Here is a 27,891-nt window from a genome sequence, read left to right as displayed (position 1 = left end):
GTCTGCCAGTCAGGCAGCTTGATGTTGCTGCTGTCTACTTTGTAGGGGAGACTATCAGAGATAGCCCCTCATGCTGCTTCTGAATCGCCTGGTAGAAAATGAGGCACTTGCCCAGTGGTCTCTGAGACAACCTCTATTTAGGTGGTGAGCACTGTCTGTGTGTTATCTCCTTTCATCTCTTGTTCTTAATCTTACACTGAATCCCATCATCCATGATCACTGTCACCACCCTGCCCCTGCCCACCCGACTCTACTGCACTATTAAAGTCACACTTCAAACTGTCATTTTCTTTTTAATTTTTAATCAGTCTGTGTCAAGAAGAAACAGGACTTGATCAAGCTTCCAGCCCTCACCGCTCTATCAGCATAGCAATTTTATGGATCAGAGTTTTGTTTACATTTGTCTAAAACCAAGAGAACGAAAGGAATCAACTCCACAGATCAGCATGTATTTGAAGAGACATTTCAGGATACTTTGGGAAATTTTTTAATCAATCAGTTTCTTAGGAACAACACCCAGTGGGCACCATGAGACCCTCAAAGTAGGAATGCAGGAATGATAGACAGGTGAGGTGGCTGAGCTATCTGGGCTGGGAGGCCAGCCTTCTGGAATCTTAGGACAAATAAAAGGGGGAAAAATCCAACCTCACACTTCTTTTGAAGGTGAGATATGTTTACAGAAACAATTTCTGTTTTGGAAAATAAATGTATGGTTGAATTTGGGGCTGGGGGGAACAATGACAATTGTCAACTAGAGAGAGGCTCATGATTCTGAGATAAATGTTAGGTCTTTTCAAAATGCTGAAACAAAACATTACCTTGGTTACTGTCTCCATCATGAGATGTATTTAAATACATTCTGACCATGTGTAAAATCCCCCAGATTTACCCAATGCCATGGATCCATGTGCCACTCATGAATACAAACACTGATGATATGTTACCAGAAGACAGCACAGAGTTCACGAGCTCTACTTCATGAAAAAATTTCCAGAAAGCAGAGTCTGCCCGTCTTTTTCCTTTCCTTTCTCAATGGAACTGCCACATCCTGCTTTCATCTTGCTTCGAGTAGAGTTGTCTGGATGAAGGAAGATTCTCCAAATGTCACACAAGGACCTTTCCTTTGGGAGCCGGCCCCTTGCTGAGGGTGCAGGAGGCTCTGCTGTTCCTCCAGCAGCTCAACACAAACTTTCTGCAGAGGCTGGCCCATCCAAATTTGGAGTCCAGAGCCAGTTGGAAGCAGGTTTTAGAAGCAAATTTACATAATGTGACATGCTTTCAGAGGGGGCGGGGAGGACTTGTCAGCCAATGGGATGCATGATGATTTGGTGGGATGTGCGTGGAATTGTCTCATGTTCCACAGCACGATACACATTTAACACCTCCATCCAAGACCGTGCGAGGGCTTCTCCGCTGCCCCTGGTTCCCCATGGGTCTTGGCGAATCCTCAAATCTCATTTAAAAGCACTGCCATTGCAGTTTGTCAGCCTCACTGTGGAGCCTGAGATGCACAATGTGAACTGCGGTCCCCATGTAGGTAAGTTAGACATTTTGCCCCCAAGCTCTATCCTTCTGTGATCTCACTCCAAGATACAAGGTCCTTTCCCCAAAGGAGCAGGAAAGTTATCTGGATCCTGCCCCATATTAGGGATCTTCTTCCATTAGAGGAATCTCTGTAAAAGAAGAGACGGTTATTAGCTTAACAGAACCAGAAAACACCATGACAATCTGGAATTATATGCCTCATTAAAATATCTACAGTTTCTCAAATCAGTGAGGATAAGAAAATGTTAAGTTTCACATACCAGTTAATAACCAAAGAAATCAACCTCCTATACAACATCTTTCTGTAACAATTGTTTTTTGCCAGAAAACAATTATGATCTTATTTCCAGTTCATAAAAAATAAAATGTTAGATTTTAACCATAGGCCCTAATGGTCCTACAAGCCAGAAAGTTGCAAATTCATTTACAGAAAGGCAGTGTGGTTTACAGAAAAGGAACACTGTGGTGGCCCAGGAGACCTCTGTTTCCATGTTGTTACTGCCATTTACTCTCAATATAAGCCAAATTAGTGCTCTCATTTGCAAAGTGGCACTGGGGCTCCCCTTCTGTAGGAAACAGAGACCTAATCAATCTGACACATTTTCCCTATTTTACCACGAATCTACCCTTCCTTATGACAGGTACACATACATCTTTTACTTCACATCTGGTAAAAATAACTTCTATGTACACAGAACTCTGGGGCTAGAACACACTGCTGGGCCCTACTGCGTGCCTCTGGATCCTTCTTCCTGGCATGCATGTACCATCCTGTCCCTAAACCCCACTTCCAGAAGTCCTACCTAATTAAGGAATAAAGAAGAAAAACATTCCGGATCATAAGGACACTACATAAACAAAGCACCGGCCACTGTTGCCTTTCTACTCTGAATGGCTCACTGCCTTTTGGTGCCTCTTGAAATTTCCATTAATGGGCTCATTACTTGCAAGATGATGATCATTCCTTACAATAATTGGCCTTGCCCAAGGCCTCTACATGTAGAGAGAGCATGAAGCAATTTAAGCTGAGTGAGAGGTAAACAGATTGATTCGACTCTGTGCTGGGGGGTAGAGCGTGTGGAGCAAGGAGCTGGCTTGAAGATGCTGGTGCGGAGGTGTTTGCAGGTGTGGCTTGGGCCTCGGGGCAAGCACTTACCATCTGCAATGTCGATGCCTGGGCTGGTGGATGCCACCTCCTCCACCGTGCTGGCAATTGTGTCAGGGTTGTCTGAAGCAGGATGGGTACTCTCTTGGCACCTGGGAGGTGAATACAGACTCTGGAGCAGCTCGGAAGAGCCTGAGACGTTGTCACAGGCTTCTGACTCCCCTGGGCCTGTGTCCGTGTCCCCTGAGCCGGGGTATGCCGGGGGGCTCTGGTCGTCCACGGGTAAGGGGCAGCCCTGGCCTACAGAGGCCAGGTACCCGGGGCCTAAGGCACTCAAGCCGCCACTCACAGCCTCGTCATAGGACGGGAGCATGACAGGCACGCCGTCTACTACCACAAAGTCAGGGTCACTGCTGGAACTCCGGGGAGGCCCCCTGTGTAAAGGAAAGAAGTGCCAACATGTCAGAGCCATGCCACCCCGGGGATGAGGCCACCCACGCTCCTTCCTGCACTCGGGGTCCTCAGGGCCCACGGTGGGCAGCAGAGCCTGGTATGGAGGATAATATGGAAGCACCAGCCTCCTTTCAGGGGCTCCTCTGGAAGACGATGCTGCCATCCCGGCTGCCGACGCTCTGGAGAGAGGAGGTCTTCTTCTTGTCACTCTCTCATGTCCTCCTATCTCCTCATGCTTTTCCCTTGCTCCTTTGACCTGTGGGCTTTGGCCTTCTGGCCATAAGCTCATGGGGCAGGGGACAACATAACCCTTTCTAACAGAGCATGCCAGCGCTCCTCCGCAGTGTCCTGTAGGATGGGATTGAAAGTGGGATAGCACTGTTAAAAGTATAGAAAATAGGCCAGGTGTGGTGACTCACACCGGCAATCCCAGAATTTTGGGAGGTTTTGCTTGAGCCCAGGAGTTTGAGACCAGCCTGGGCAACATAGTCAAACCCTGTTTATACAAAAAATAAAAATGTTAGCCACATGTGGTGGCATGTGCCTGTAGCCCCAGCTATTCAGGAGGCTGAGGCAGGAGGATCCCTGGCGCCAAGGAGTTTGAGGCTGCAGTAAGCCATGATCACACCACTGCACTCCAGCCTGGGTAACAGAACGAGACCTTATCTCTTAAAAAACAAACAAACAAACAAACAAACAAAAAACTGTAACTGTGGACTCTGAGTGCCCAGAGGGACTAGCTGGCCCTATGCTCATCATGTTTCTTTGTTGTTTTCTGCTATAGTATAAAAATCACTACATCTTAGTCTAGATAGAAACAAACAAACAAACAAAAAACTCAGGAAAGAAGGAAAAAAAAGGAAAGCTGTAAGCACCATGTCACTACCTGTTCGAGCTGCACAGGCTCACCTCCACCTCCTTCCTCCCACCACTCATCTAAGCAAGGCCTGGGCTGCTGCTGTGAGGGCTCCAGGAGCCGCAGCAAATTGAGTCTGCGTGTCTGCAGGGCTCCCTCGCGTGGGCGCGCACGCAGCTCCTGGCCTGCTCCCTTTGCTTCTCAGTACTCTGCACATTCAACACTGTCCGATTGGAGCCTGGGGCATCTGACGTCACAGCCTGGGTTCCGTGTGACCCCCACACTCTGCTCCTGGCATCAAGAGGAACCCAGGGTGGCTAAGAAGTAGCCAATGGAACTTGGTTTCTTTTTTTTTTTTTTTGAGATGCAGTCTTGCTCTGTCACCCAGGCCGGAGTGCAATGGCACGATCTCAGCTCATTGAAACCTCCGCCTCCCGGGCTCATGCGATTCTCCTGCCTCAGCCTCCTGAGTAGCTGGGATTACAGGCATGCGCCACCACCCCCAGCTAATTTTTGTATTTTTAGGAGAGACAAGGTTTCACCATGTTGGCTAGGCTGGTCTCGAACTCCTGACTTCAGGTGATCCACCTGCCTCGGACTCCTGGAGTGCTGGGATTATAGACATGAGCCACCGTGCCCGGCTGGAACTTGGTTTCTTATTGTCTCTGCTGGGAATTGGTGCTGAGGGAGGAGGCCAAAGGTAAAATATCAGGAAGAGAAGACCCAGCTGGGTGGGCAGACCCTGAATCTCTGAGTGCTGGCGGCAGGGGCTCTAAACCCAAAAAAATGAAATGTCTGGGGGTGGAGGGGAAGCAAAGGCTGTGTGTCTCTCTAATGCTCAAGTCCACTGACTTTTTGAAACATCTTGCAAAGGCTTGGAGATTATGGTGGTGGACTCCTTGTCCCGAAGCTCTTAAAAGCTGCCCAGAGAGGGCAGGAGACCACCAAGATCGTGCTCTTCAGCGGGTAGAAGGCAGGAGGCGGGAGGAAAGGAGGAGCTTGCTCCGAGCCAGACTGCTCTCCCTCCACAGCCACCACTAGTTACTGCGTCCTTGACAATGATGCTCCCTTCCTCTCTGGCCACTTCGCTGTCTTGTGCTGGCCTCCTTCTCACTTGGGACTCCCTGCCTCCTCACTGTCCCTGGCACCTCCATGTTGTCTAGGCCCGGATGAAGAGACGCCTCTCTTCTCCATTCCTCACCCTAACATTCCACACCCAGGCTACAGCTCCCACGATCTGGCAGCTTCCCCTCCACATGTCCCCACCATGCAACTTAGCCCTCATACACCCCTCATCAACATCCCTGCAGGCTCTACTCTTGTGGAACCTGGAGAAAAAAAGTCCATTCTTGGTTTGCCCTTGAGATTCTGGTCATGTATTTGGATTCATGTCATGTATTTGAAGCCAACCTTCCCCAAACAACTCAAGAATAATATAAGATGAAAGACTCAAGGGCTGAAGAACATCGTGTGAAAGGGTTTTGAGAACATTTTTAAAAAACCTTAATACCTAGTGGATATCCTGGAAACTTTTCTTCCAAGAATATGGAGAAAAATAGCTCTGAGGGCCCTTTTAAAGTACTCGAATGCACTATCAATCACAGCCCTGTGGGTTGGCTTTCTCTTTGTAATCCTTAGGCCTTCTTGAGGTACTATAATTGCTCAATGATAGGATACGGTCCCTTGATGAATATATAATAACGTGGAAGACAGAGAGTGGATAGCAGGTTGGAGAGGAAGGAAGGTTTCAGCATCGTAGCAAGAGCTTGCTGTGGCACCAGGATGGCACTAACACACCTCTGGGCCTGGGGAGGGATGCAGGTGACACCCACATCTAGCACACATTTGTGGCTAGGGAGAGAGGGATGTGCCTGTCAGGTTGTGACCATGGCGGGTGTCTGCTGCCAGGCAGGGAAGAATTGCTATGTGAGGAAGGCCGCCCTGTGGGGTGTGAGGTTAAGGGCGAAGGCGGGCAGGTGCTGTCTCCAGCAGCTCTGCCCGCTTCCTTCACTCCTCTCACAGCTGGAAGGTGTGAGAGGCACACTGCATTTTCCTGGAGGGAAGAGAGAAGTGGTTAATTCCAGGAGCCTTCTCCTCCACGAGCAATAGTCCCTTTTTCAGGTACATATGACTCTAGGGACTAGGTTGTCCCTGTGGGCAAAAAAACAAATGCCCTTTTCTGAAGCATTAGGTTCTAAAATGAGAAGACTCTGACATGGCCACAGAAGGCAAGGAAAAGACAGCTTGTATCAGTGGCCCCTGGCTAGTGTTCTGCGGTGTTTTGCTATCCTTACCTCCTCTTCTTAATGCTCATAAACTTATCCTTTTGCTTTCTAAACTACTTCTCCCTCCAGGAACGATGACTGGCCTGCAGTAGTGCTGGGTGGCTCTTCTTTGTTCCTAAGGGTGCTGGTGCAGTTCTCGTTGGTGATGACGACTTGAGGCTGAAGATACCAACCCAAGCTGATTGGTGCAGCTGAGAAGGATGGAGAAGTGCCTTCCACAGGTCCCACTTCAGGGGTTCAGATCAGACTTCATGGAAGACTCTCACTAGCCCTTTCCTGATTCTCCCTGGAATCAGGAAAGTCTTTTTTCCTTCCTGAGGCTTCTCAATGCCTAATACCTTTGTTCACACACCTCTGACCTGTGTCCCAGTCAGCTGTGTGCGCGTCTTACCCTCCCTATGAACTGAGCTGCGTGGTGCCTCACTCCAGGGCCACATGCAGGGTGACCATGGTGGGAATGGTGCCCCTGGGTGGAGCAGTCCACAGCCCGCAGTCCTCACCCTGTGATCCCATCGCTTGCCCCCCATGATGCCCACCTGCGAAGGGTCTACTGCAAGAAGGAGGGGGAGAGCTAGGAAAGAAAGAGGAAAATGAGGTCTGTCTCTACCTTGGTGCTCAAAACATCCCAGAACATGGTTTTTGCTCTCCCCTGTTTCCCTTAGGAGCTCCAGCTTTTCACTCATCACATTCTCTCTGCTGCTAAGGGTGGCTGCATTGAGTCAGACCTTGAGCCATAGCTGCCAAGACATGAAACTGACCTGGGGGGAAAGTGGGCCTTGAACTTGGTCTGGAACATCCTGGCCAGGATGACGAGCAGCAGCACCAGCAGCACACTGGTTGCTGTGAACGCCACAATCTTCCACGTGGTCAGGAGGGTCTCGTGGGTGCTGGGCCATGTTTGCTCTGCGTGAGGGAGAACAAAGCTGTATGTGAGGCTCCCAGACCATGAGAGGTGCCAAGGTTCCCCGTGGGCTCATTTGCTGGATTTATTTGGCACAAGAGATGTACGCAAGGTGCCTCTGATCCCCAGGGCTCCCCGGAGATACCATGTGTCCCTGCAGCTCATGGAAATTGCATCAAGATCCACCCAACACTAAAAACCTGTCTCCGGCATGGGCTCTGCCAGGTTGCAGACCTGCATGCTCACATTCTAGTCCCAGGCGCAGGCCTGGCCCAGGCTCAAATAACGCATCTGCCTCTTGAGAACAAAGGTGGGCATCCCTCTTGCCTGGAGAAGTTGCTCCGAAATGGACCAAGGGCTAGGGGAGTGGGAAGCTGGGCCCTTTGTGAGTGTTCTGGGATATGCTGTGGGGTTGGGTAAAGCAAGAAACAGAGGGTAAAGGGGACCCCTGTTCCACAGCTCTGATGCCCTATCAACTGCCTGCCAGGTCAGGGGCAGCAGAAGCAGACCCTTCCAGAAGAGATTCTTATCCTTTGGGCACAGTCCACCCTGTCTGTCTCCTAGACACCTCCCTGCCTTGTCATGCCCACCCTCTTAGACACTCTCTCTGCACTTCTCCCCTCGCTGGCTCACAGGATCATGTGTGCACCTCCAGAGACCCGGCATTAACAAGCGCTTCCTTGTGTCCAGGGGAGATGCATGCAGTCATCAACACTGCTCAGGGCAGCATCCCCAGCCTGGAAAGGGCTGGGGAGAGTGGGAAGGAGACAGTGGGTGTATGCTGGCGCCCCAATCTCTATCCTGTGGTCACTGCCCGGGTGCACTGAGGCCAGTGGGGAAGGTGGTTTGCAAGTAAGTCATTTGCTTTTAACCATGAAGCCCTGAAGCTTGCAAATGGCCTATAGTTTTATAAGTGAGATCAGGTGTTACCCACAGTATCATTTGTATTCTGATATGCATCCTTGAATGGAAGAGAAAGGTAAAGTTATGCATCGCTTCGGTCCAGGGCAATGCATGTAATTCTGGTCACACCCATAGGCCTGTGTCCTTACCAGTGGAAAGGGATAAGGCTGGGAGAAAAAAGAGTGCAGAGGCTGGAGGTCCTTCCATGGAGACTAGGGGTCTAGGGACCCTGTGCAGAGGGTCAGCATTTTAACCTGGGAATGGCAGGTTAATACTCCTGACCCTCTGAACAGGGTCCCTAGACCCCTAGCCTCCATGGAAGGACCTCCAGCAGACAGGTTAATACTCTTGACCCCGACCCTCTGAACAGGACCTATAAGCATCTGGCACAGAGCCCAACAGCAGCCCCATCGACCCGCAATGATATGTTTCAATATTCTGTTCCTGACACTGGGCGTGGGAGGAGAGATACAGCTTGGTACATAACCACCGCCCACTATGTGCAGATGGTCCAAGGAGGGTCCATCATCGTCCAGGGCGAGACCTTCAGACTTACCTGATTTGATGCAGTAGACTTGATAGGAAGGAAACCACTCTCCATACTGGCAGGTGATATACTTGTAGTCGCTGGTGAGGCTGTAGCCAGGATCACAGTAAAACTCCACCACGGTTCCATGGTTGTAGCGTTCACAAGGCCGCGGATGGCAGACGAAATCTCCGTGACTCACCATTGGAGGCAGTGGACAAACTTGGGCAGTAGGGGAGAATAAGAGTTTGAGAACCACATGCTCACCTTTGTCTGAAGCCCTTAAGACAAAGAATGGCCTAGGAGAACTCAGTTAAAGATGTGCTTATGGATTAATCACGAGGCTACTGAGTTGCACTAGAGATGATCTCTTTTTTAGTATTTCATGGAAGGTGGAATGGAAGCCTGCTGTAATATTCTGAGCACGTGCTTTTGTGACATGGCATTGTGAAGTACATCATAAAAGAGAGGTTCATTTTACAATGCAAAGAGTATGCCTATTCAATAGAGAGTATTAAGCTACTCTATTAATAATGCATGCTATTATGTGCCAGATAACCTAGTAAATAAAATTAAGATATTTCTGGACAAAATCTTTACTGAAAGGCAAAGTTATCCCAAGCCTGTTTCTGTGACGACAGTAGTAATTTGGGTCTATTAAAATCCAGGGCAGTGTCCCTAACCTGATCCCCTACAGCCCTGCTGAGGCTTGGCCAATGACGAACATGCAGCAGTTCTTCTAGCTCTGCCTGCAGAGCCAGGGCACAGCCTCCATGGTAACCAGAGTTAGGTGCTTTAGGCATGAGGCTTGGTTCTGCCACCACACCACACTGCATGACCTTAAACAGATCCCTTAACCTCTTTGAGCCTTGATTTTTCTCCTCTGTCAAATGGAAGCTTATTCTATTCTAGGATGATGCCTTAGGGTTCTGACTCGAATATTCCATCATGTTAGGGGAAGAAAAAGTTGTTTTTAGTGTCCTATCTTGGTACTGCATTCTAGGTTGCAAGGTAAGAATGGTTCCATCTCTGTCCCAGAAAGACGGCTTCAGTGGGAGTTGGGTGCCTTTTATGCCACAAGGAGCTCTTTCTTGGATGAGGACTGAGAAATAAACAGCGCTGCCGCTTAAACATTCTTAAAAAAACAGTCAAACCACAGATTCTACCAATGCCAGCTTCAAACCCACAATCATGGAAACCAGTAAGAACTTTGGCCAAAAACAAACAAACAAACAAACAAACAAACAAACAAAAAACCAACCAAAACCAAAAAGAGTTAACTTTTGATTCCCTTCCTTGGGGTAACCAAACACCCTGGCCAGTGCAGAACAGGCACTGCCCACCATACAGGCTAGAATAGGTGCCCACTCCACACTGGCCACTGAAACTACTCACTGGCAGCAGTGGGTGCCCACTGAGGCTGGATAACAAGATGGCCCTCCCTGCAGAGCAGGCCACCCTGCTGGGGGTGTCCCGCGGTGTGTGAAGCAGGGTCAGAGGCACGCTACAGGCACTCTCTCTAGTCCTGCAAACAAAACACTGCAGTGTAGATCTTGTTGGTTCTTTCAGAGAAGGGGAAACAGAAACTCAGAGAAGCAACTAGAGTAGTGAGTAGAAGTCCAGACATGCTCTAGACAGACCTAGGTCTGAATTCCGGCTGAACTACTCACCAGCTGAGTGACCCTAAACCAATCCCTGCTCATCTCTGAGCTTCAGGGTCCTCAGCTGTACAAGAGTCTCTGAGGGCTATTTTGAGAAATGCTGGTGAGGGCTTAGTTCAGGGCTGATAAACTGTGATTGTTCAGGGAAAACCAGGACTCGAGTATCTAAAAAGATGGAATTTAACAAGGTGATGGCAAAGTGGAGAAGCCAGCAGGTACACCCTGAGATTAGTAAGAGTAGGAAGACACTACCACTCCTGGGCTGGTGGGATGACGGGGTCTTGTTGCTGGGGTCCCTAGTGGAAGGTGGAACCATGGAGGTCTGTCACGTGGGAACTGGAGCCTGGGGATGCTCAGACCCTGCTGGAGATGCCCCCAGGGTAGGAACAGTGAGGGAGAAGTAGCCTGGTCCTCCACCTGCCCACCGTCCAGGCTCCCTCTGGACAAAGCCAGTGGGCAGCCAGGTGCCAAGCGGATCTGGGAAACGGGTCTGTGGCGGACAGCCTGTCTAGATCTGGTGCAGTGCAGGGAAGGTCCAGGGGAGATCTGAGGCTGGCAGGCCCAGGGTGTGCTCAGTCAATGGTGGTTGTCAGGTGGCTGCTGTGCGGATCCCACAGGTGGACACTGGCAGAGATAGGCTTTGAACTCTAACTCTGAGGCCCAGGAGCTTTCTGTTGCCCTGCCCCAGGGTATCTCCTGGGCTGGCAAATGTAGTCACATAACCACTTGCATTTCCACAAACAGGGGCTCTTTTCAAATTTGCTGCCACCAGGGTGCTCTGGGAGCATCCCCAGGAAATAAAGCAGAAGGAAGCAAAGGGAAGGACAGCTGATGAGGAAGAGGAAGAGAGAAAAAGGCACTGGCCGTGTTGTTGAACTGGTTCTGGGAGATCCAGGGATGTGGCAGTAAGGGCTCTTCTCTCCTCGGAGGCCCTCCTCCATGCTGCTTCTCCTCTACTCAATTATTGGGAGAACACAAGGAAGGGGTCTCCAGTGGCCCCAGGACTGCCTGGGGACCCCCTTCCGTGCACTGCTGAAGGGTTCCCCAGCACTCCTGTACGCTCAGGAGCGGCATCTTCTCTGGGACAGGAGCCCCTTTCTGTGGTCAAGGGTATGGCAAGTGTCCATTGACTGATGAATGGATAAAGAAAATATGGGCAATATACACCACAGAATATTATTCAGCCCTAAAAAAGAAGGAAATCCTGCCATTTAGGACACAATGGATAAACCTGGAGGACATTCTGCTAAGTGAAATGAACCAAGCACAGAAAGACAGATACTGCCCGATTTCACTTATATGTGAAATCTAAAAAAGTTGAATACATAAAAACGGGGAGCAGAACAGTGGTTACCAGGGTTGGGGAGGTGGAGGAAATCAGAAGATGTAGGTCAAAGGGTAAAAGGGTGCAGTTCCATAGGATGAAGTCCAGAGCTCTGATGTATAGTATCCAGACTCCAGTTAATAATACTGTATTATACACTGGAAATTCACTAACAGAGTAGATTTCAGGAAATGGATTATGTTAAGTTACTTGACTGTATTAATCATTTCACTGTGTAGATGTATCTCAAAACATCATGTTGTACACCTTAAATATCTAACATTTTTATGAAACAGAAAAACGTACACAGAGCAGGAAGGCACTTCTCCTCAAAGGCTCTCTAAACAAGCCCCCGAGGGCCACTGTAGGATTAGAAAATTACCAAAACTGTTCTCAAAGCACAGAAAACATCATAAAAGAGCCCACATAAATGTATGCAAGTTTGTTATCAGCAGCATTTTTTTCTCACTGGGCCTAAAGAATGAACGACTGTTCAAATCACTGCATTCACTCCAAGGCAAATGGTCCCATGGTGTGCTCAAGAATTTCTGTACCGTACAGATCAACCATTCGATCAATCATTTAATGAGCAAAGGCAGGCAGCACAGAGTGGCATATAGGGGCGTGGGCTGTGGAGTTACCCAAATTTGTGTTCAAACCTCAGCTCTACCACTGATGAGCTTCAGGGTGTTAGGCAGCTTGTTTGACTTCGTGGGGTCTTAGCTTTCCCGTCTGTCTAATGAGTGAAACAATTCCCAACTCCTCCAGTTGTTGCGAGGATTTGAAGATGTATGAAAACCGCATAACACAAATGCCAGGGACACAGCAGGCACTTAAGAAATAATAGCTATTAGTATCACTGGTCCAAACTTGCTGAGGTTCCCATGCTGCCCTTCCCATACTGGGGCACCACCAGGCTCCTTATGCAATTAGGATACCTGGGATTGCACCAGGGAGGCCCCAAACATTCAGAGAATGTGAACGCATCTATCTCATCACCACATTTTCTCAGAGGCCAGATAAAAACCATCCATTGTAGAGGCTTTAACTCTGAGACTGTCATAATCGGCTGGTAATGGAGATGCATTTTCCCCCCAAGTAGAAACATTTATCTTCACACCTTGTAGTGTTTATAATGATTGCACCTGGCAGACCATTAGCTTTGTTGTAAAGGAAAGCCCCGTGTGGTGTGGTGAGGGTAGAGGGTGGGAGCGTTTCTTTTAACTTGGAAGGAAACAACAACAAAAGTATTATTAATTTTAAACTTTAGGGAGGTTTATTTTAAAATCCCAATATAAAAATACCCATGGCTTAGGGGACTTCCACCTCTCACCCAACACAGCCTCTCACTATGGGGCTCAACTGAGTTCTGCTACCACCTCCTCTCCACACCTTCCCTAACAGACAGTTCCACACAGACAGACAGACGGACGGACACACTCCCACACCCAGAGGCCTCAGACACGTGGCAAACAGCCCCGTGAACAATGGCCACGTGGCTGGCATTTCAAATAACCTGTGTGTTCCTAGAAATTCCAGTGAGTAAAAGTGGACCGGGCTATGGCACTTTTTCCGTTCTTATCTTAGAACTCCTTTAGGCTCAGCCTGTGACTCATATCCCGTCAGTTGCTAGTTCTAAGGAAAATACACCCGGGGAAAACCTGTGGGTGGCATGAAAAAAGATCCTTCTGCAACTCCATTTTTCTTAATGTTTCTTACTTTAGACATTATTAGCAACAGTTAGGGCTTTTGTGAGGCTTGGAGTCTGGACATTCAGTTACAGGCAGAATCCAAGCAAGGCTCTGCAGACACTCAGCCAGAAACGGATGATTCCTGTCCCAGTGTGAAGTCTCTGCTCCTTGTTTCATGACAGAGGGTAACGGCTCTTTTCAGACTAGGTGGAAAATTCCTACCTACACAAATGGCAGCAGAGTCCAGTTTTTACCATATTTAGTCTCTTATGGAGCTTCCCAGAGGTGGACTAGATAGGGGGAGGCAGGACCAAAGGATGAGGTGCTGAGGCATGGGACCTGAAGTCTTCCCTGTGTTGGCCAAGAATGGCCTGAGTTGGGCTGGATGGAGCTGCTATAAGACTGCAATTTACCCAGATAAGCCTTCCCTCCTGGTCCAGCCTCCTCTCAATTTAGTGTCCTTTCCTCACCCTCCCTCTGGCTATTTCCTCCTATGCAGATTTAATTCCAACACAAACACCAGCCACTTTGGGAAGCCTTCCCTGAGCGCACAGGCAGTGATCTTGCAGTTTCCGGGCAGTTTGTGCATTTTATATGCCTAATACTTGTACAGATCCGTAAACTCTTTGAGAACGGGGGCCGTGTCTCTAGAGTTTTTCTAACTCCTGTAGCATCCAGCATGATTCTTGATAAACATTTGCTATTTGAGTGAATGGAAATGTCAAAGTTTTCACAATAAACCAGAGGCGGTTCCCTGTCCGCTTCTCTCCTGTAGTCAATGAGCTGCAATTTTCATGCTGTGTCTGGTCTCATTTTTCAGTGGGGGAAAAAAGGTGAGACGTGATAATAGTTTTTTCATAGCCTCATAGCTTCACCCGACGGACACCACACGCAAGAATCTGTGTACATTTTAGGGATGTCTTAGTGACGTGAAATAGAGCTTTGCCAGTCCCACCTCTGAGATACACACTAAAATAAAGAGGTCAACGTTTCTAACACCTTCAAAACAATGCCAGTTGGTTCTTCCCTTGATGTACTAACAGGTGTGCAGACGATGGTGAAATACGGTATACGATAAAAATGGAATGTTTAATTCAAACGTCCTTTATTGCAGGAGAACAACATTTAGAACAGAGATGTGGTGGTGCTAGTTGAGGAACAGGTAGGTGCTGGGGTGGGAGAGGACTTTAACACAGGGCAAAAATAAAGCATAGCAGCTGCCAACCTGATGTGTGGGAAATAAAGGACAGGGAAAAGATGTTCAGGTCTTCCTCCTGAAAAAAAGAAGTGTAAATATGAAAACATAAGAAGACTATTTCTCTTGATTGATTGAAAAAAAAAAAACCTTACAGCCCTTTTCTTTCTAAAAAAATACAGACTTTATTTTTAAGAGCAGTTTTAGGTTCACAGCAATATTGAGCAGAAGGTACAGGAAGTTCCCATATACTCCCTGCTCCCACTCAAGTACAGCCTTCCCCATTATCCACATCCCCACCAGAGTGGTGCATTTGTTACTGCTGATGAACCCACATTGACACATCATTATCACTTAGAGTCCAGAGTTTACATCAGGGTTCACTCTTGGTGTCATACATTCTATGGGTTTGGATAAATGTGTAGTGACATGTATCCACCATTCAAGTATCATGCAAAGTAGTTTCACTGCCCCCTCCCCAATCCTCTGTGCCCTGCCTGTTCGTTGCCCCACCCACCCCCAAACCCTGGCAATCACTGATCGTTTTGCTGTCATCACAGTTTTGCCTTTTCCAAAATGTCATATAGTTGGAATAGAACAGTACATAGGCTTTTCAGATTGGTATCTTTCACTTAGTAATAGGCATTTAAAGTTCCTTCATATCTTTTCATGGTTTGAATGTTAATTTCTTTTTAGTGCTAAATAATATTCCATTGTCTGGATGTATCATAGTTGATTTATCCATTCACCTACTGAAGGACATCTTGGTTGCTTCTAAGTTTTGGCAATTATGAATAAAGCTGCTATAACGTTTGTGTGCAGGTTTTGCTGTGGACATAAGTTTTCAGTTTCTTTGTGTAAATATCAAGGAGAAAGATTGCCAGATCATACAAGAGTATGTTTCGTTTTGTAAGAAGCCACCAAACTGTCTTCCAAAGTGGTTATATCCCTTTGCATTCCTGCCAGCAACAAATGAGTTCCTGTTGTTCCACATCCTCTTTAGCATTTGGTTTGTACGTGTTCCAGATTTTGGTCACTTTAATAGGTAAGTAGTGATCTCTCTTGTTTAATTTGCATTTCCTGATGACATATGACATGAAGCATCTTTTCATATGCTGTTTGTCATCTGTATATCTTCTACGGTGTTAAGGTCTTTGGAACATTTTTAAATCAGGTTGTTTGTGTTCTTGTTGTAGACTTTTAATAGTTCCTTGTATATTTTGGATAACAGTCCTTTATCAGATGTGCCTTTTGCAAATATTTTCTACAAGTATGTGGCTTGTCTTCTCATTCTGTTAACATTGTCTTTTGCAGAACAGAAGTTGTTAATTTTAACAAAGTCCAACTAATCAATTATTTCTTTCACACATCATGCCATTGGTGTTGTATCTAAAAAGACATCGCCATACACAAGGTCATCTGAATTTTCTCCCATGTTATACTCTAAGAGTTTTACAGTTTTGCATTTTACGTTTAGGTATATGAGCTATTGTGAATTAATTTTATGGAAGAGTGTAAGATCTGTGTTTAGCTTTTTTTTTTTTTTTTTTTGTATATGGATGCCCAATAGTTCCAGCATTATTTGTTGAAAAGTCTATCTTGTTCCATTATATTGCCTTTGATCCTGTGCCAAATATCAGTTGACTATATTTATGTAAGTCTACTTCTGGGCTCTCTATTCTGTTCCATTGATCTATTTGTCGATTATTTCACTAATACCACACTGTCTTGATTACTGTAGCATTATGGTATGTCTTGAGGTCAGGCAATGTCAGTCCTCCCACTTTGTTCTCCTTCAATATTGTGTTGGCTATTCTCAGTTTTTTGCTTCCCCATATAAACTTTAGAATTAGTTTAATAATACCAGAAAATAACTTGCTGGAATTTTGATTAGGAGTACATTGAATCTATAGAGCAAGTTGGGAAGAACGAACATCTGGACAATATTGAGCATTCCTATCCATGAACATGGACTATCTCTCCATTTATTTAGTTCTTTGATTTCTTCCATAAGAGTTTTGTAGATTTCCTCAGATAGATCTTGTACATATTTTGTTAGATTTGTGTCTAAGCATTTCATTTTAGGGGCAGCTAATGTAAATGGTATTATGTTTTTAATTTCAAATTCCACTTGTTCATTGCTAGTATATAGGAATGTGATTAATCTTTGTATACTAACTTTGTATCCTGCAACCTTGCTATAATTGTTTATTAGTTATTGGAGGGTTTTTTGATTAATTATTTTGGATTTCTTACATAGATGATCATGTCACCTGTGAAAAAGATAGTTTTACTTCTTTCTTTCCAATCTGCATACCTTTAATTTCCCTCTCTTGACTTATTGCATTAACTGGAACTTCCAGTATGATGTTGAAAAGGAGTGGTGAGAGAGAACATCCTTGCCTTGTCCCTGATCTTATGGGAAAGCTTCTAGTTTCTCTTCATTAAGTATGGTGTTAGCTGTAGGTTTTTTGTAGATATTTTTTATACAGTTGAGGATGTTGCCCTTTATTTCTAGTTAACTGAGAGTTTTTTTAAAATCATAAATTGGTTTGGGATTTTGTCAAATGCCTTTTCTGTATCTATTGAAATGATTTTTCTTTTTTAGTCAGTTGTTGTGATGAATTGCATTAATTGATTTTTAAATGCTGAACCAGCCTTGCATATCTGGGATAAATTCCACTTGGTCATGGTGTATAATTTTTTAATACTTTATTGGATTGGATTTGCTAACATTTTGTTGAGGATTTTTGCATCTATGTTCATGAAAGATATTGATCTGTAGTTTTTTTTTCTTGTAATGCCTTTGTCTGGTTTTGGTATTAGAGTAATGCTGGCCTCACAGAATGAGTCAGGAAGTACTCCTTCTGCTTCTATCCTCCAAAAGAGATTATAGAGAATTGGTATAATGTCTTCCTTATATGTTTGGTAGAATTCACCAGCAAATACATCTAGGCCTAGTGCTTTCCATTTGGAAAAGTTATTAATTATTGATTCAACTTTTAAAATAGATATAGGCCTATTCAGATAGTCTATTTCTTCTTGTGTGAGTTTTGGCAGATTGTGTCTTTCAAGGACTTGGCCCATTTCATCTAGGTTATCAAATATGTGAGCATACAGTTGTTCACAGCATTCCTTTATTATCCTTCTAATGACCATGAGATCTGTAGTGATGTCCACTCTTTCATTTCTGATATTAGTAATTTATGTTCTTTCTCTTTTTACTTAGTTAGCCTGGTTAGTGGTTTATTGATTTTATTAATCTTTTCAAATAACCAGCTTTTGGTTTTGTTGATTCTCTCTATTGAGTTCCTGTTTTCAACTTCATTGATTCCTGCTCTAATTCTTATTTCTTTTTTCTGCTTACTTTGTATCTAATTTTCTCTTCTTTTACTAGTTTCCTAAGGTAAAAAGTTAGATTATTCATTTTAGATCTTTCTTCTTTTCTAACATACGCATTCAATGCTAGAAATTTTCATTTAGGCACTACTTTCACTACATCCCACAAATGTTGATAAGTTGTGTTTTCATTTCATTTAGTTAAAAATATTTTTAAAATTTCTCTGAGATTTCTTCTTTGACTCATGTTATTCAGAAGTACACCGTTTGCATTTTGAGATTTTCCTATCATCTTTCTGGTGTTGATTTCTGTTTAATTCTACTGTGGTCTACAAGCAGACATTGTATTATTTCCATTCTTTTAAATTTGTTAAGGTATGTTTTATGCTCAGAATGTGGGCTATCTTGGTGAGTGTTCCATATGGACTTAGAAGAATGTGTTTTCTGCTGTTGTTAAATGAAGTAGTCTATGTATGTCAATTATTGTTTGATGATTGATGGTGCTGAAATCAATTATGTCCTTACTGATTTTCTGCCTGCTGGATATGTCCATTTCCAATAAAGGTGTGTTAATCTCTAATAGTGGATTTATCTACTTCTCCCTGCAGGTCTATCAATTTTTGCCTCATGTAGTTGGATGCTCTGTTAAATGCATACACATTAAAGATTGTTAGGTATTCTTGGGGAATTGACCCCTTTGTTTTTATGTAATGCTCTTCTTTATCACTGATAACTTTCCTTGCTATAAAATCTGTTCTGTTTGGAATAAATATACAGTAGTTACTCTTCCTTTCTTCTAATTACTGTTAGCAGGGTACATTTTTTCCATATACTTTCTTTTATTTTATATTAATTTGTCTTCATATTTAAAATGGGTTTCTTGTAAAAAACAGACAGTTGGATCATTTAAAAAAATCGACTCTGACCATCTCTGTCTTTTAATTGGTGCATTTAGACCATTGACATTCAAAGTGGTTATTGATATAGTTGAGTTTTCTGCCATATTTTTTATTTTTTTTTTGTTTGATGCCTTTGTTCTTTGTTGCTATTGTTATCTTCCACTTTTTCTTCCACTTCCAGCATTTCTTTTTGGTTTTAATTGAGCATTTTATCTGATTACATTTTCTCTCCTGTCTTAGCATATCAGTTATACTTCTTTTTAAACTTTTTTTAGTGGTTGCCTTTAACAACCACAGTTTGCAATTAACATTTACAATGAATCCAAGTCCACTTTCAAATATCACAATGCCACTTTGCAGGTAGTATGAGTACCTTATAATTACAAAGTGATCCTAATTTGTCCTCTTTTCCATCCCTTGTATCATTGCTGTCATTCATGTCACTTATATATAAGCATATATATGTGTGTGTGTGGTGTGTGTGTGTGTAATATACCTAAGTATATGTAATCAATTACATTGTTACTATTGTTTTGATATTATTATTTTGAATAAACTGTTATCTACTAGATCAATCAAGAAAAAGAAAAAGTTTTAATTTTACCTTCACTCATTCCTTCTTCAGTGTTCTTCCTTTCTTTACGTAGACCCAACTTTCTGACCTATATTACTTTCTTTATCTCTAAAGAACTTCTTTTAACATTTCTTGCAAGGCCTACTGGCAACAAACTTTCTACACTTTTGTTGGCCTAAAAAAGTCTTCCTTTCTCCTTCGCTTCTGAACGTTCATTTTTGCGGGCTATAGAATTCTAGGTTGGTGGTTTTTTTTCTCTCAACACTTTAAATGTTTCATTCCTCTCTTTTCTTGCTTGCATGGTTTCTGAGAAGTCAGATATAATTCTTACCTTTGTTCCTCTATAAGTAAGGTGTTTTTCCTTTGGCTTCTCAGAATTTTTTAATTTTGAGTTTTCTGTAGTTTGAAAATGATAATTCTGGTTGCAGTTTAGGTTTTTTTTTGCTTTTTTTTTGTTTGTTTGTTTTGCATGTATCCTGTCTGGTTTTCAGAGCTTCCTTGATTTGTGGTTTGGTGTCTGACATCAATTTGAGGAAATCCTCAGTCATTGTTTCACCTATTTCTTCCTTTTCTTTCTCTCTTTCTGGTATCCCCATTACACATATGTTTCACCTTTGGTAGTTGTCCCACTGTCCTTGGATATTCTGTGTTTTTTTTTGTTTGTTTGTTTTTTTCAGTCTTTGTTCTCTTTGCTTTTCAGTTTGGGAGGATTCTACTAACATATCCTCAAGCTCAGAGATTCTTTACTCAGCCATGTCCAGTCTACTAATAAGGCCATCAAAGGCATTCTTTGTTTCCATTACAGTGTTTTTGATATCTAGCATTTCTTTTTGACTCTTTCTTAGGATTTCCATCTTTCTGTTTACATTGCCCATTTTTTCGTACATGCTGAATATTTCCTCCATTAGAGCCCTTAGCATATTAATTATAGTTGTTTTAAATCCACTGTTTGCGAATCCCAACATTCCTGTCATGTCTGCTTCTGATGCTTTCTGTCTCTTCAAATTGTGTTTTCTGCCTTTTAATATCTCTTGTAGTTTCTTCTTGATAACTGGACAAGGTGTACCAGGTAAAGGGGACTGCTGTAAGGAGGCTTTTGGTAATGTGGTGGTGCCACGCAGGGGAAGGAGAAGCACTCTGTAGTCATAAGAGTGGGTCTCAGTCTTTCAGTGAGTCGGAGCCTCTGCACCGTGAGCTTCACAAGTGCTTCTCAGTTTTGTTGTTTCTCTTCACTGCCTTAGGTGGTACAGGATGGCCAGAGGGCGCAGGAGTTGGGTATTCCCTTCCTCCAGGTCAGTTAGGCTCTGATAACACCGCAGCAGTTTTGGCTGCAGTTAGCAAGTTTCTCTGCGGGACAGACCATGTTAAGAACAGACTGCTCCAGCGTAATTCAAAATGGCTCGTTCTCCTCCCCCTGCCAGAAGCACAAGGGGATTTCTGTGTCAGAAAAATGTTTACTGTGAGAACCTGGTAGAGCTCCTGGAGGTAAAACTCACATAGTATGGGGACCCCCCATGACTGGGTCCCCCTAGAGCTTTTACTTCTAGAGTTGGCCACACTGAGGCTGCAACAATTCATCAATTACAGTCAGGTTTCTTACACCTTCCCCAATCACTGTCTAGTTTCCCTTGGTGGTTTTCACCTATGAATCTCTGCTCAGGTAAGCCGTGACTCTCTGTGCTTTTCTGTCTCTCCATACTGAGAGCAGCAGTTTGCCCTGTGACCTTACTTCTCCTATGGATCCCTGAAGAGTTCTTGATTTTTCAGTCTCTTCAGTTTTTTACTCATTGTTAGGGCAGACTGGTGACTTCCGAACTCCTTACATGTAGAACCAGAAACTGAAATTCCCCCCAAAGGCTTTTCAAGGGGTTACTGAAGTTTTTAGACCAGCGATGGTTGTGGACAAGCAGTCCTCTCTGGACGGGGCCTGAGTCAATCTCTGACTTAAGAGCTAAGTGCTTGCCTGGCTGCTCTGTGTCTGAGCAGCAATTGAGAAGTGACTGCCATCCACTATCAAAGAAAGGAATGCCTTTCAGAGTCCTGGAAACTTGTTCCTTAGTCTTCTTGGGGAAGACAATCCTACCACCTCCCTTTTACAGGGGCCTGGGAAGCTAGTAATAATTAGAGTATGTATGTATGTATGTAAGTATGAGACAGGACCTTGCTCTGTCACTCAGGCTGGAACACAGTGGCATGACCAAGGCTCACTGCAGCCTCAACCTCCTGGGCTCAAGTGATCCTCCCAGCTCAGCCTCCCAAGTAGCTGGGATTACAAGCACACATCATTATGCCCAGCTAATTTTTGTATTTTTTGTAGAGACAGGGTTTCACCATGATGCTCAGCCTGGTCTTGAACTCCTAGACTCAAGAGATCCACCCACCTTGGCCTCCCAAAATGCTGGGATTACAGGCACGAGCCACTGAAACCAGCCAAAATTAGACTTCTTTTTTTTTTTTTTTTTTTTGAGATGGAGTCTTGCTCGTCGCCCAGGCTGGAGTGCAGTGGCGCGATCTCAGCTCACTGCAAGTTCCACCTCCTAGGTTCATGCCATTCTCCTGTCTCAGTCTCCTGAGTAGCTGGGACCAGAGGCGCCCGCCACCACGCCTGGCTAGTTTTTTTGTTATTTTTAGCAGAGACGGGGTTTCACCATGTTAGCCAGGATGGTCTCGATCTCCTGACCTCGTGATCCACCCGCCTCGGCCTCCCAAAGTGCTGGGATTACAGGCATGAGCCACCGCGTCCGGCCGACTTCTTTCTTAATATTACGCAGCATCTCAATGAACCCAGAAAAAGTAAACATAAGTGTTTTAGCCTGCAGAGCTTCTCTGGTGGTGTGGTGGCATTTTGGGCCAGGCACTCATTTCTTGTGTGGGACTGTCCAGTGTCCAGCATGCTGTGGGGGTTTAACAACACCTCTGCCTGCCCAGGAAATAATAGCAGCATCTCCAAGCCATTGGAACAACCCCAAATCCTCTACTGCCCCACCCTTGCTATGCTCCCAATGTCCCTGGAATCACCCCTTGGAATTTCTACTTGTTCCTCACTTTCAAACCTGGCCCAGGCCCATCCCTGTCCACCTGGCAGGATGCCTGGTAGTGACTGGGAGGCAGATGAGTCAGGGTTTGAAGCCCAGCTCTGCCACTCATTGGCTGAATAATCACAGGCATGTTAGTTACCTCCTCTCACTCAGTTTCCCCATCTGTCTGATGAAGAAAATAATACCCACTCACTAGAGCTGTTGTGAGGGCTGCATGAGCTAAGAGCCTGAGCCAGTGGCTTGCTAAGGGAGGCTCACATCAGGTACCAATATTGGTTTGTTTTCTGGGAAGGGGATCCATGACCCCGACCCTGCCACACGGTGAAGCCGCTGGAAAGTGTGGGGAAAAGAAAGCATCTTCCAGTTGTCTGAGTCCCCAAATTCCTCACATCCCACTTTTAGCCTAGGCAAAAGTGTCTGACTCTGCTGCTTCTCTGTCTCAATAGAGATGCGACCGAAGGCAGATCCTCTCCTCGTCCCATGGTGTGGTCCAATTAAGTGTGTGAGCTAGAAAAGTGTCCCCCTGGCCAGATGCTCCCCATCATGGGCAGCCTGGTGACAGTGGCCACAGGGAATCCTGCAACGGGCTCCTCCCTGGAGCACAATGGCCAGCTCTGTGACCATTCCCACATGGAGACGCCACAGGATCTTCTCAGCGAGACAGAAGCTGCCTTGCTCCAAGGAGGCCTGCGAGGCACATCAGCCCCACGGGTTTAAGGAAGCAGGGCTGGGCTGCCTGCCTTGCCCTGGATGACCCTGGCTGGCTTCTTCTGGGAGGTGAAATACACCATCCTTTGGAGAGATGGGGCTTCCTGGGGACAGAGTCACCCAGCCTCCCTGTGCACTGGCAGGGGACTCAGAGCCACTTTCTCCCACTGAAGTCACCCTTCTATCTGTCCAGCTCTGATTTTTTTCTGCAGGTGACTCCTGGCCCCTTTTGGTGAGTGCTGTTCACAACACTGAAGGTGGGTGGCTCAGACGGCCTACAGGGCCAGGCGGCAAAGGCCACCTTGTGATTTGGGGGTGTCAGCTGCAGAAGCCCATGCTGTCTCCACTACCAGCATGTGGCTGGAGCATTTTCATTTGCTTACAGGCAAATAAATCTCAAACACTTCTCTCCTGTCTTTAGGTACATCCAGGCCCCCATCCACACTGTCTGAGCTCAGGGAAGGGCAACTAATCCTATTGCCCAAAGCACAATGAAGCTAGAAAGCAAGGCCGATGCACTAAGTAGAAAGAAAGAAAGAATTCCTCCATTGTCTCTTCCTGCTTTGCGTTATCAGCACTATGGCACCTCCTCCAGCATAGATAAGGGAGACTGTTATGCTTGGACAATTTGCATTTTGGACTTTCTGAAATAAGATCCTCTTTATTCGCTTATCTAAGTATAGTAATTATGTTCTTTCACTCATTTTAAAATTCACTTATTTAACAAATATTTTTTGGACAACCACGGATACTACCTCAGTCCCATCCTCAGATGACAAATAACTAAACACACAGATATTTACATGGCTGGATAGGCCTTCTCCTCTATCTGCTGAGAAAAACATTAATAGCACAATCTCACACACACAGGAGTTGGGATGGAGCTCTCGGGCACCACATCTCCCATCAGGGTTTGGAAGGCACCTGGACCAAAAGGAGGTAGATGTTCTTTTATGCACAGTAAGATCCAAAGTATATGCTGCTACCAGCAGATTAGATAACCAGGAGTCAGTAGGTTTAAAAAACTAAAGGCCAGCCCACCTTGCTTCCTCTGCAGTGGAGATGGGCCAGAGAGAACAGCTGCCATGTGCACCCCATGTGGGAGTCTCCAGACACAAGAGGAGGCCAGGAAAAGGGCCCGGGCCTAGGGAAGGTGAGAGGTGAGACTTCAAGAGGCCAGTGCAGCTGGGGAGCAATGGAAAAGAGAAAATAAACAGGAAGAAGGAGAGTCTGTGGGTGGAACAGTCTCTATCAAGAGAGGGCAGGTCATGTGGGGATGTCTCATGGTCTTGGTCCCTCAATGTAGATAATGCAGGGACCCTGCTGAGTCTCCAACCCCACCCTGATGCTACAGATTGGATTCTACCACTGAGAACTGGTGACTAAAATCTGCTTGAGTCTTGGTGTAGACTTGGGTGTTGTTTTCTGACGGAGGGTGGTAGGGAATTGCTCTTTCCCCGCAATCATAGGCAGGTGCCCAAAGTACCTTCAACAGGGAATATGGGTGGTCAGAGAGGTGGAAGAAATTACTTACCAGCTAAGCAACAGACTGATTTCAAGATAAGAAACTGCTCACGTTACATCTAATCACAAATTCTCTGTGCCACACTGGAGACCAATAGGAGGTACAGAAGAGAGACTAACAGCATTAGGTGTGCGTGTAAGACTCTGCTTTAGATGAGCTGTCCAGGAAAGCCCCTAAATAGATGACTTTTAAACTGAAATCTAAAACAGCCCTATTCACAGTGGGGTCCATAGACCACTGGTGCACCCTACTGGTACACCAACTGTTGGCTACAAATCCATGACAAATAAATAGAGAAATCAATTTGACCTTGTCACAACATCCATGTGTTTTCAATTTCTATTTTGATAGATATTTTCAATAACTAAATTACATTTAAATAATGCAATTTGACTACAGTTGAATCTGATAGTTAAAAATGGGACTTGTATTATGTGTTTGTCTTTTCATTTTATCTAGAATCTGTTTTTATTGTGTATTATTGGTCTGTAATGTATTGGAAAACAATAACCAAACCACTGGTCCCTTCACTACAGAGATGAGAGGCCCTCCTCCAATCATAAATGCATACAGGAATGCACGATGCATAAAGACTAGGAAGGACTTGGTCCAGGAAGTGTTGGAGGAGGACGTGCCTGGCAGAGGGGATGGCACATGTAAAGGTGGGCTGGAGGCACTGAAGAGAGGCCTGGATGGTGGCTGAGTTTGCAGGAGACAGAGGGCTGCACAGCATGAGGGAGGGGAGGCAGGCACACACAGTGTGTGTGCAGCTGCATGGCACCACAGCAAGCAGTCGGGATTTTATCATAGTGTGAAGGGACACTGCAAAGAGTGGGGACTAGTATATTTTTTAAAAGCTAGCTGGGTGGAAAACAGGCTGTTGGAGAGCAGGGATAGACAAGGCAAGACTGCCAGGACACAGCTGCCATGCCTGGAGACACGATGGTGGCCCAGACCAGGACAGTGACAGCCAATGTGGTGGGAAGAAGAGTGACTCAAATGTCCTTCCTCTGTTTCTACAATAGGGCTTGGTGATTAGGGGGCTAGGAGAAAAAGAATCAAGGATAACTCCCGATTTCTGACCTGGCTCGATTGTGGTACTATTGACTATGCTAGGTTTCTGTTGGGTTTATTTGTTTCACGGCAAGGGAGTGGTACAGAGCTTGGTTTTGCACTGGTCGTGTTTGAACTTCCAGTGGGAAAGTCATCCAGTTCAGTTAGGCAGCCAGAGAGTCTGGGATAAATGCAGAACTCAGAAATCATGAGCATAGAAATAATCTTTACAGCCATGGGACTGCATGCACTCACATGTGGGAGAGGGCAGACAGAAAGGGGAACGGGACCCAGTCCAAAAGCGGAGACACCCTACAGGGATGAAAGAGATGGCAGAGGAGACTGGGGTGCATCACAGAAGCCGCGAGGGAAGACTGTCTCAAGGAAGAGGGAGCGGATCCTCACAAGCTGAGAAGGATGGAAAACAAAGAGTGGCCATTGGATTTGGCCATAGGGGAGTCAGTAGAGACCCTAAGAAAAGCAGCTTCGATAGAGTGGCAGAGGGGAAGCCATTCTGCAGTGAGCTGGGGAGTAAAAGAGGAGGGCAATCTTAGGTGACTCTTTAGAGAAGTCTGCCACAGGGAAGCGGTAAAGCAGAGGCCAGAGGGCCCAGTGAGAGCCCCGCCCCCACCCCAGAGCTCTTGATCTTGTTAAGACGTTGGCAGGAGTGGTTCAATACAGGGTACAAGGTTGGTAATCCAGGCAGGAGGGCAGTCTTTCAGGAGGAGAAAGATGTGATCTTCCACATGAGTGGAAGGAGGGGCTGGCCTTTGACAGGCGTAGGAGGGGCTGGAGGGAAGCATGAGTGCTGGACACAGGCCCCAGCAGATCGGTGGCCAGGGTGGTGGAGACATGAATAGGCTGCCCTCTCCCCTTTTCGCAATGAAGTGTGAGGCAAGGCCACCACTCAGAAGTGGGAGGGAGGCTGAGTTGAGAACTGTGTATCACTTATCACAGTCCTAAACCCATGTATATGTTTCACTGCATGCAAAATAATAAAATGAGACTTAAAACCAGTCTGTGTGCCTTGTAACTATCCATACAAATAATTCCAGGGCAGGGGTCGGGGGGAGGCAGATGAATGTAGAATATTTTAACCTACTAAATGGATATTTAGAATGTACAATGAATGAATACTAATGTAGTATTGTAGAATATTTTAACCTACTAAATCCTTCTGAGCCACTGAACCCAGGTGCTTTGACTGGGTATTTTCATTCTTACTTCTTCCAAAGGTCCATACAGCCCCCTGGATGTTCTTCATGTAGGAAAGACTTGCCCTGTTAGTCTGTGCATTCACATCTACCCCACACAGCTGGCGGAGAGGCTGCCGGCTGCTCACCATAATCCATGTTCCACGGGCACCCAGCTGGCCCATGTTGCCCACTGTGCCTTGTTTCTCTAAGTTCTAGCCAATGGAATATGAGGAGAAATGATAGCTACTACTTTCAGGCTTGATCCATGAAGCCCTTCCATGCTTCATCCATGAAGCCCTTCCATGCTTCTGCCTGCCTAGAATAGAGATGATCCCTCCTAGGGGACCTCAGAAGCCCACCTTGAAGCCAGCAGAGCTTCCACTGTCTCCTGAATGACTGGATGAAGAGGCACTGGTGGATCAATATTCACTCAATGCCACTACGTGAAAATAAACTTCCATTTTGTGAGCCATCACCCCTTTTTGGTAACCTTCTTACAGCAGCAGTCTACCATATACAGTTGGTATAAGGAAGAAATAACAGATGTGAATCTGCTTTGTGAAACAGCAAAACATGCACGCTCCAGATGTCTGTTGCTATTATTACTGCCACACTCACCTTCTTCTGCCATGTTAGTGCTGCATTTGAAGAGTGTAATAATGACTTAAGCCACTGCTTCCTCAACCCTGGCTACACAGAATTACCTGGGGAACTTTGCCTAATTGGTCTGGAGTGGGTCCTGGGCTTGGATAGGTCTTAAAGCCCCAGGGTGATTCTAACGGGTAGACAAAGTTGAGAAGCACTGCCCCCACAGTTGCAATGGTCAGAGGATGTCCTCCATCCCCTATGTGCTGAGGATGGATGGTGGAGCCAGTATGCAAATTAAATTGTCATGGTATCTGGTCTGGGTCTTCACCTTTCACGGGACTCTTGCTATATGAATTGCAGTCCAGGGACTGTCCATTTTGGGATCAGCTAAGTGCTTATTAGAAATTGGTACTCTCTAGCAACACCTACTGAATCAGAAACTTTGTTTCAGCAAGATTCGCAGGTGATTCACATGCACAGTGCAGTTTGGAAAGTGCTGTTCCAGATCATGAGGAAACTCTGTAGC

The 27,891-nt window shown here is 45.5% G+C and overlaps 1 protein-coding gene across 3 annotated transcripts in view; it reads right to left on the bottom strand.

Annotated features, from left to right (window-relative positions):
• Positions 1-280: 280 nt before the first annotated feature.
• Positions 281-27,891, bottom strand: part of SUSD4 (sushi domain containing 4) — a 141,997-nt gene continuing 114,386 nt past the window's right edge. For 2 of the 3 annotated variants that reach the window (XM_012000995.1, XM_012000993.1), the window contains 4 exons: positions 8,605-8,796; positions 7,003-7,147; positions 2,702-3,084; positions 281-1,673 (listed from right to left, as the gene is read on the bottom strand). In XM_012000995.1, the coding sequence (XP_011856385.1) occupies positions 1,645-1,673; positions 2,702-3,084; positions 7,003-7,147; positions 8,605-8,796 (749 nt within the window). In that variant the 3' untranslated portion in view covers positions 281-1,644. Of the gene's footprint in view, positions 1,674-2,701; positions 3,085-7,002; positions 7,148-8,604; positions 8,797-14,333; positions 14,525-27,891 lie in introns of those variants that run through there. The other variant, XM_012000996.1, reaches the window with a different exon arrangement.

The sequence above is a fragment of the Mandrillus leucophaeus genome, unplaced genomic scaffold, assembly GCF_000951045.1.
Source record: "Mandrillus leucophaeus isolate KB7577 unplaced genomic scaffold, Mleu.le_1.0 Scaffold645, whole genome shotgun sequence".
Classification (NCBI taxonomy): domain Eukaryota; kingdom Metazoa; phylum Chordata; class Mammalia; order Primates; family Cercopithecidae; genus Mandrillus; species Mandrillus leucophaeus.
The sequence above is the reverse complement of the archived record's forward strand: the minus strand, read 5'-3'. Positions and strand labels throughout refer to the sequence as shown.